This window comes from Gymnoscopelus braueri, assembly GCF_963280865.1.
Source record: "Gymnoscopelus braueri genome assembly, chromosome: 18".
NCBI lineage: Eukaryota > Metazoa > Chordata > Actinopteri > Myctophiformes > Myctophidae > Gymnoscopelus > Gymnoscopelus braueri.
In genome coordinates, this window is record NC_137618.1 from 302,117 (window position 1) to 312,500 (window position 10,384).

Sequence of the window (10,384 nt, forward strand, 5' to 3'; positions counted from 1 at the left end):
AGCAATGAGTACTATCACAATATAGAGCTATTTAACACTGTTACTGAACACACACTATAGCAATGAGTACTATCACAATATAGAGCTATTTAACACTGTTACTGAACAAACACTCTATAGCAATGAGTACTATCACAATATAGAGCTATTTAACACTGTTACTGAACAAACACTCTATAGCAATGAGTACTATCACAATATAGAGCTATTTAACACTGTTACTGAACAAACACTCTATAGCAATGAGTACTATCACAATATAGAGCTATTTAACACTGTTACTGAACAAACACTCTATAGCAATGAGTACTATCACAATATAGAGCTATTTAACACTGTTACTGAACACACACTCTATAGCAATGAGTACTATCACAATATAGAGCTATTTAACACTGTTACTGAACAAACACTCTATAGCAATGAGTACTATCACAATATAGAGCTATTTAACACTGTTACTGAACAAACACTCTATAGCAATGAGTACTATCACAATATAGAGCTATTTAACACTGTTACTGAACACACACTCTATAGCAATGAGTACTATCACAATATAGAGCTATTTAACACTGTTACTGAACAAACACTCTATAGCAATGAGTACTATCACAATATAGAGCTATTTAACACTGTTACTGAACACACACTATAGCAATGAGTACTATCACAATATAGAGCTATTTAACACTGTTACTGAACAAACACTCTATAGTAATGATTACTATCAGAACATAGTGCTTTAACACAAACATATCACTACCCTACCTTTAACATGAATCTTATAATAATGATCAGGCTGAATATGGACTCATACATCATGGTCTAGATTCAACATTTCTTCCTCGTCTTCGCCCACAGTTTGACGAAGTCGCCCGGTGAGAAGACGTTTGAGGTGAAGATGGTTTCCCCGGTGGAGCAGTTCACCAGGATCTGGGTCCAGGACCTGGACCCAGATCCTGGTGAACTGCTCCAAATGAGCTGCTCCAAATGAGTACTATCACAATATAGAGCTATTTAACACTGTTACTGAACAAACACTCTATAGCAATGAGTACTATCACAATATAGAGCTATTTAACACTGTTACTGAACACACACTCTATAGCAATGAGTACTATCACAATATAGAGCTATTTAACACTGTTACTGAACAAACACTCTATAGCAATGAGTACTATCACAATATAGAGCTATTTAACACTGTTACTGAACAAACACTCTATAGCAATGAGTACTATCACAATATAGAGCTATTTAACACTGTTACTGAACACACACTCTATAGCAATGAGTACTATCACAATATAGAGCTATTTAACACTGTTACTGAACAAACACTCTATAGCAATGAGTACTATCACAATATAGAGCTATTTAACACTGTTACTGAACACACACTATAGCAATGAGTACTATCACAATATAGAGCTATTTAACACTGTTACTGAACAAACACTCTATAGCAATGAGTACTATCACAATATAGAGCTATTTAACACTGTTACTGAACAAACACTCTATAGCAATGAGTACTATCACAATATAGAGCTATTTAACACTGTTACTGAACAAACACTCTATAGCAATGAGTACTATCACAATATAGAGCTATTTAACACTGTTACTGAACAAACACTCTATAGCAATGAGTACTATCACAATATAGAGCTATTTAACACTGTTACTGAACACACACTCTATAGCAATGAGTACTATCACAATATAGAGCTATTTAACACTGTTACTGAACAAACACTCTATAGCAATGAGTACTATCACAATATAGAGCTATTTAACACTGTTACTGAACAAACACTCTATAGCAATGAGTACTATCACAATATAGAGCTATTTAACACTGTTACTGAACACACACTCTATAGCAATGAGTACTATCACAATATAGAGCTATTTAACACTGTTACTGAACAAACACTCTATAGCAATGAGTACTATCACAATATAGAGCTATTTAACACTGTTACTGAACACACACTATAGCAATGAGTACTATCACAATATAGAGCTATTTAACACTGTTACTGAACAAACACTCTATAGTAATGATTACTATCAGAACATAGTGCTTTAACACAAACATATCACTACCCTACCTTTAACATGAATCTTATAATAATGATCAGGCTGAATATGGACTCATACATCATGGTCTAGATTCAACATTTCTTCCTCGTCTTCGCCCACAGTTTGACGAAGTCGCCCGGTGAGAAGACGTTTGAGGTGAAGATGGTTTCCCCGGTGGAGCAGTTCACCAGGATCTGGGTCCAGGTCCTGGACCGCGGCGACGGATCCTTCCTGGTGCGTTACAGGATGTACGCGACCTACAGCGACCTGCACGTCCACGTGACGCTCAACGGGGGAGACGTACACAAATCTCCCTTCATTCTCAAAGGTAAAAGTGACTCATTCACTGTCTGTCTGTCTGTCTGTCTGTCTGTCTGTCTGTCTGTCTGTCTGTCTGTCTGTCTGTCTGTCTGTCTGTCTGTCTGTCTGTCTGACCTCTCTGTCTGTCTGTCTGTCTGTCTGTCTGTCTGTCTGTCTGTCTGTCTGCCTGCCTGCCTGTCTGTCTGTCTGTCTGTCTGTCTGTCATTCACACACACTGAGCTGAGGCCAAACAGAGGCAGTGCTGGAAGAAGTACTCAAATGTTTTACTTTAAAAGTATTAATACTGCAATATAGAAATACTCTGTTACTAGTTAAATGTCCTTGAGTAGTAATGTTTAAGGTTTGGTCCGGCACAAACAAAACTACCCGTTTAAATCTCTTATTTAGTCAGCCTGTGGCCATGTTTCACATTCAACCTGGAAACCCCCCTACGTCCGCTGTCAGTACTGCTCCCGGTTCGGCTACAATGTGAAACATGGCCACAGGCTGACTAAATAAGACATTTAAACGGGTAGTTTCGTCCCCGACCTGAAATATTTTGTGCCGGACCGAACCTTAAACATCTGTAAGCTCTGAAATCTACCATTATTTTTTGGATACGATGTAGATAAAAGTGTGAACAGCGAACCCTTTGCGACCGTTCAGCCGATTCTGGGAGACCTCGGCGTAGGACCTCATCTCGGAGCTGTATAGCGGAGTGAGAGGTTCTTAATGGGGCTGTGAGAGTGAGAGATTCTTAACGCTATACCTGCACGGAGCTCATTCATGTGAAAAATCCTTTGTCTCCACCAGGCCCGGTCTACCATGAGGGCTGTGACTGTCCTCAGCCTAGCGGTTCGGTGTGGCAGGGCCACATGCACTGCCCCTCGTCCTACCCCCAGATAGAGCGGGACCTGGCTCTGTTCCCCCGAGTGGACCTGGAGCGCAACGCCCACGAGATCACCCAGCGCTTTGGACAGAGACAGAGCCTCTGTCACTACACCATCAAAGACAACAAGGTACCACAGTAATGTCACTACACCATCAAAGACAACAAGGTACCACAGTAATGTCACTACACCATCAAAGACAACAAGGTACCACAGTAATGTCACTACACCATCAAAGACAACAAGGTACCACAGTAATGTCACTACACCATCAAAGACAACAAGGTACCACAGTAATGTCACTACACCATCAAAGACAACAAGGTACCACAGTAATGTCACTACACCATCAAACACAACAAGGTACCACAGTAATGTCACTACACCATCAAACACAACAAGGTACCACAGTAATGTCACTACACCATCAAACACAACAAGGTACCACAATAATGTCACTACACCATCAAACACAACAAGGTACCACAATAATGTCACTACACCATCAAACACAACAAGGTACCACAGTAATGTCACTACACCATCAAACACAACAAGGTACCACAGTAATGTCACTACACCATCAAACACAACAAGGTACCACAGTAATGTCACTACACCATCAAACACAACAAGGTACCACAGTAATGTCACTACACCATCAAAGACAACAAGGTACCACAGTAATGTCACTACACCATCAAACACAACAAGGTACCATAGTAATGTCACTACACCATCAAACACAACAAGGTACCACAGTAATGTCACTACACCATCAAAGACAACAAGGTACCACAGTAATGTCACTACACCATCAAACACAACAAGGTACCACAGTAATGTCACTACACCATCAAAGACAACAAGGTACCACAGTAATGTCACTACACCATCAAACACAACAAGGTACCACAGTAATGTCACTACACCATCAAACACAACAAGGTACCACAGTAATGTCACTACACCAGCAAAGACAACAAGGTACCACAGTAATGTCACTACACCATCAAACACAACAAGGTACCACAGTAATGTCACTACACCATCAAACACAACAAGGTACCACAGTAATGTCACTACACCATCAAACACAACAAGGTACCACAGTAATGTCACTACACCATCAAACACAACAAGGTACCACAGTAATGTCACTACACCATCAAACACAACAAGGTACCACAGTAATGTCACTACACCATCAAACACAACAAGGTACCACAATAATGTCACTACACCATCAAACACAACAAGGTACCACAATAATGTCACTACACCATCAAACACAACAAGGTACCACAATAATGTCACTACACCATCAAACACAACAAGGTACCACAGTAATGTCACTACACCATCAAACACAACAAGGTACCACAGTAATGTCACTACACCATCAAACACAACAAGGTACCACAGTAATGTCACTACACCATCAAACACAACAAGGTACCACAGTAATGTCACTACACCATCAAAGACAACAAGGTACCACAGTAATGTCACTACACCATCAAACACAACAAGGTACCATAGTAATGTCACTACACCATCAAACACAACAAGGTACCACAGTAATGTCACTACACCATCAAACACAACAAGGTAACCACTGTAATGTCACTACACCATCAAAGACAACAAGGTACCACAGTAATGTCACTACACCATCAAACACAACAAGGTACCACAGTAATGTCACTATACCATCAAAGACAACAAGGTACCACAGTAATGTCACTACACCATCAAACACAACAAGGTACCACAGTAATGTCACTACACCATCAAACACAACAAGGTACCACAGTAATGTCACTACACCAGCAAAGACAACAAGGTACCACAGTAATGTCACTACACCATCAAACACAACAAGGTACCACAGTAATGTCACTACACCAGCAAAGACAACAAGGTACCACAGTAATGTCACTACACCATCAAACACAACAAGGTACCACAGTAATGTCACTACACCATCAAACACAACAAGGTACCACAGTAATGTCACTACACCATCAAACACAACAAGGTACCACAGTAATGTCACTACACCATCAAACACAACAAGGTACCACAGTAATGTCACTACACCAGCAAAGACAACAAGGTACCACAGTAATGTCACTACACCATCAAACACAACAAGGTACAACAGTAATGTCACTACACCATCAAACACAACAAGGTACCACAGTAATGTCACTACACCATCAAACACAACAAGGTACCACAGTAATGTCACTACACCATCAAACACAACAAGGTACCACTGTAATGTCACTACACCATCAAACACAACAAGGTACCACAGTAATGTCACTACACCAGCAAAGACAACAAGGTACCACAGTAATGTCACTACACCATCAAACACAACAAGGTACCACAGTAATGTCACTACACCATCAAACACAACAAGGTACCACAGTAATGTCACTACACCAGCAAAGACAACAAGGTACCACAGTAATGTCACTACACCATCAAACACAACAAGGTACCACAGTAATGTCACTACACCAGCAAAGACAACAAGGTACCACAGTAATGTCACTACACCATCAAACACAACAAGGTACCACAGTAATGTCACTACACCATCAAACACAACAAGGTACCACAGTAATGTCACTACACCATCAAACACAACAAGGTACCACAGTAATGTCACTACACCATCAAACACAACAAGGTACCACAGTAATGTCACTACACCATCAAAGACAACAAGGTACCACTGTAATGTCACTACACCATCAAACACAACAAGGTACCACAGTAATGTCACTACACCATCAAACACAACAAGGTACCACAGTAATGTCACTACACCAGCAAAGACAACAAGGTACCACAGTAATGTCACTACACCATCAAACACAACAAGGTACCACAGTAATGTCACTACACCATCAAACACAACAAGGTACCACAGTAATGTCACTACACCAGCAAAGACAACAAGGTACCACAGTAATGTCACTACACCAGCAAAGACAACAAGGTACCACAGTTAACAAAAACATCAACTGATGCTCAAACCTGGACACATCATCATCACTGTTTCCTGGAGTCACTGGGTGTTTGGGGTCTTACAACAGACATGGGGGGGCCCACATATTACTGATGTCAAACATGACTGACACAGACTGGCCTCCAAGTTGTCAAGTAATAGGTACTGCAAGAGTAATCTAAATAACAGGAAGGTAAGATAAGAGAAGTCTTATATAATGTCTGTTGATCCTCCTGAAAGCAGCACAGAGACATTCCTCATGGTTTTCCCCTGCATGCAGCATCATGTATTCAGTTCCTAAATGCTATAGTTACTGGTAGGGGCCATAAAACAACACAAAGCCAGCAGGGCCCTGCCCTGGGGGCCTTTGTGCAAGACAACCAGGTGTCAAGACCTTCTCAATAATACCTGGACTTCCATTTCAGGTCATTGTGACGGCGATATTATGTTTAAAGACCATTCACACGCCGCTAGTGTTACTTGAGGACATCTAGTCATTGGTAATAATTGTGTAAGTTGTCTGTGATTTGAGTCAAAGTGGTTTATCTGGTTTGTGAAGAGTTTTGGATGGAGGTAGATGAAAATAATGCAAATAGATTATTTTTGCAAATCCAGTTATTTTGGATTATATTACACTTTGTTTATTGTAGGTCGCTCTGGATAAGAGCCTACATTGTAATTGTAAATTTCACCAATAAGATTTTTTTTAAATTTTACCTTGCTATGATTTGATTTGATCTAGATTTTTGGAGTGGCGGGCTGCTGTAACAGCATGTATTACTTATGTACGACTGCATCTGGCATACAATAGCTATCTGTATTTATCAGGCCAGTTAAGTACCGCTCTGATATGATGTAATCTAATGACATATTCTATATACGTGTCATGTTCTCAGGTCTACATCCAGACCATGGGAGAACATGTAGGTTTCAGGATCTTTATGGATGCGTTTCTCCTGTCACTCACCAGAAAAGTAAGTGCCTTGTATTGATCCTCTGCATAACATATATATGTATGTATGTATATATATATATATATATATATATATATATATATATATATATATATATATATATATATATATATATATATATATATATATATATATAACACAGTACATAATATGATCCTTTGATAGTAGCATTCTTAATAGGGAGGATTTATTGAATGAGAATAGAAGGCCAACAGTTAGTTAGTTAGTGTGAGTGTGAGTGTGAGTGTTAGTGTGTAGAAGATGCATTGAGTAACATAATGCCTGATTTATACTTGGTTGTTGTCGCCGTTGTCACGCAACTAAAGGTATAACTGGTGTGTGTGTGTGTGTGTGTGTGTGTGTGTGTGTGTGTGTGTGCGTGTGCGTGTGCGCGTGCGTGCGTGTGTGTTCGTGTTCGTGTTCGTGTTCCAGGTCCGGCTGCCTGACCTGGAGTTCTTCGTCAACCTGGGCGACTGGCCCCTGGAGAAGAGGAAGGACCCAGAGAAGCTCCACCCCATCTTCTCCTGGTGCGGCTCTGATGACACCAGAGACATCGTCATGCCGACCTATGACCTCACCGAGTCTGTCCTGGAGACCATGGGCAGGTTAGGCACCGTTTACTGTCATTCATTAAGAACGTATCTGTGTCATTTTGACATTTCTTTGGCTATTCAAAAATAGCAGATCTACAAGCTCGAGCTTGCACTCGGTGCGGCACTCTATGAGCTTGTAGATCTGCTATTTTTGCAATCCTGAAAATGTGTGCAAATCTTTACAAAAGTCTTCTAAATCCTAACAGTTTTCTGAAAAACGTTGCTATAATATCAGTGGTTAATATCATAGTGGTAATACCATAGTGTTATAATATCAGTGGTTAATATCATAGTGGTAATACCATAGTGTTATAATATCAGTGGTTAATATCATAGTGGTAATATCATAGTGTTATAATATCAGTGGTTAATATCATAGTGGTAATACCATAGTGTTATAATATCAGTGGTTAATATCATAGTGGTAATACCATAGTGTTATAATATCAGTGGTTAATATCATAGTGGTAATACCATAGTGTTATAATATCAGTGGTTAATATCATAGTGGTAATACCATAGTGTTATAATATCAGTGGTTAATATCATAGTGTTAATACCATAGTGTTATAATATCAGTGGTTAATATCATAGTGGTAATATCATAGTGTTATAATATCAGTGGTTAATACCATAGTGTTATAATATCAGGAAAACAAGGAGATTTTATTCATGAAGTTTGTACAAAGAGAGAATTGTGTTTTAGGAAAGAAAAAAAAGAAGTGGTTTAGAATGTAAATCTGGGTGTAAAAGCAGGAAATGTATTTCAGCAACGTTGGCCCTTAAAACCACACAATGAAGCAATGAAAGTCATCATGTACCAACATGTTAACACATTAACCCATTCAATACCTTATTACATGTCTGAACACATTAACCCATTCAATACGGGAAACGCATCTGTGTCATTTTAGATTTGAGCTAAAAAGCATTATTTTATACTTTGGCTATTCAAAAATAGCAGATATACAAGCTCATAGCGCGGCACTCGAGCTTGTATATCTGCTATTTAATTATTTTTTTTGAACATTTGTGCAAATCTTTGAATATAAATATTTTTTAACTCAAATCTTTGCTTCTATGGGGTCCCTGGAATTTTTGAGATGGAGTCGGCGGCCAAATACATACAATTTTGGGGGTCCTTGATTGAGAACCACTGATATAGAAACATACGTTTTAGGATTTAGAAGACATTTTGACCGCTGGTCGTCAAGTGATTGTCTTAGGAATGAAACATATCCATGAATTCAAGTCTCCATGTTTTTTTTGGGTGAACTATCCCTTTAATGGGTTAATTTCCAAGCTGCACAGTGTGACTGTAAACATGGAGCCTCTCCCTCTATCTCCCCCTGCTGGCCAGAGTGAGCCTGGACATGATGTCGGTGCAGGCCAACACGGGCCCGCCGTGGGAGGAGAAGAACGCCACGGCCTTCTGGAGGGGGAGGGACAGCCGCAAGGAGCGCCTGGAGATGGTGAAGCTGTCGCGCCTCCACCCCGGGGCGCTGGACGCCGCCTTCACCAACTTCTTCTTCTTCAAACACGACGAGAGCCTCTACGGCCCGCTGGTCAAACACAGCTCCTTCTTCCACTTCTTCAAGGTACCCTGGCCTGACCACTAGGGGGCTCTGCTCTGACCAGTGCACATTGTGAGCTTGTAGATCTTTACTAGTAACTAGTTAGTAACTCCAGTTTTCAAATCATTGTAGTGGAGTCAAAGTACAATATTGCCTCTGAGATGTAGTGGAGTAGAAGTAAAAGTACTGAAAATTGGAAGTACTCCAGTAAAGTAAAAGTACCTCAAAATGGTACATAAGTACGGTACTTGAGTAAATGTACTTAGTTACTTTACACCACTGGGCATCACACCTAACCTATCAGCTTCTATATATATTCAAAGATTTGCAAACATTTTCAAGATTTTTCCAAAATAGCAGATCTACAAGCTCATAGCGCTGCACAGCTTGTAGATCTGCTATTTTTTAATTGCCAAAGTATAAAATAATAGTTAAAGTGGTTACTGGTTTTAATGGGTTAATACTGCCATCTACTGGACGTTTATTTAATGTTAACTAGAAGCAGACTGATGGTTTATTATCTACATTATTATGGTTTATTATGGTTTATTATGGTTTATTATGGTTTATTATGGTTTATTATCTACATTATTATGTCACCCAAATTATATTATTAAATGATAGACCCAAATATAGAAATCATTGAAAAATAGGCTTCATTTACGGTCTGTAGAGTCTATGGGCGTGACGTTGTCCATACTTTTGACTGTCTATGGGTTAAGTTAACCCTGTGTCCTCCTCCTTCTCTCAGTATAAGTACCAGATCAACATTTAACTCCTCCCTCTCCTCAGTATAAGTACCAGATCAACATTTAACTCCTCCTTCTCCTCAGTATAAGTACCAGATCAACATTTAACTCCTCCTCCTTCTCCTCAGTATAAGTACCAGATCAACATTTAACTCCTCCCTCTCCTCAGTATAAGTACCAGATCAACA

General features: G+C 39.6%; 1 protein-coding gene across 2 annotated transcripts in view; it reads left to right on the forward strand.

The window, feature by feature from the left end:
• The first annotated feature begins 2,219 nt into the window (after window positions 1-2,219).
• The window catches only part of poglut2 (protein O-glucosyltransferase 2), a 15,735-nt gene continuing 7,570 nt past the window's right edge, over window positions 2,220-10,384 (forward strand). Inside the window, exons 1-5 of one of the 2 annotated variants that reach the window (XM_080456511.1) lie at window positions 2,220-2,419; window positions 3,205-3,410; window positions 7,203-7,280; window positions 7,713-7,885; window positions 9,234-9,471. In XM_080456511.1, coding sequence (XP_080312637.1) covers window positions 2,254-2,419; window positions 3,205-3,410; window positions 7,203-7,280; window positions 7,713-7,885; window positions 9,234-9,471 — 861 coding nt within the window. In that variant the 5' untranslated portion in view covers window positions 2,220-2,253. Of the gene's footprint in view, window positions 2,420-3,204; window positions 3,411-6,005; window positions 6,025-7,202; window positions 7,281-7,712; window positions 7,886-9,233; window positions 9,472-10,384 lie in introns of those variants that run through there. The other variant, XM_080456512.1, reaches the window with a different exon arrangement.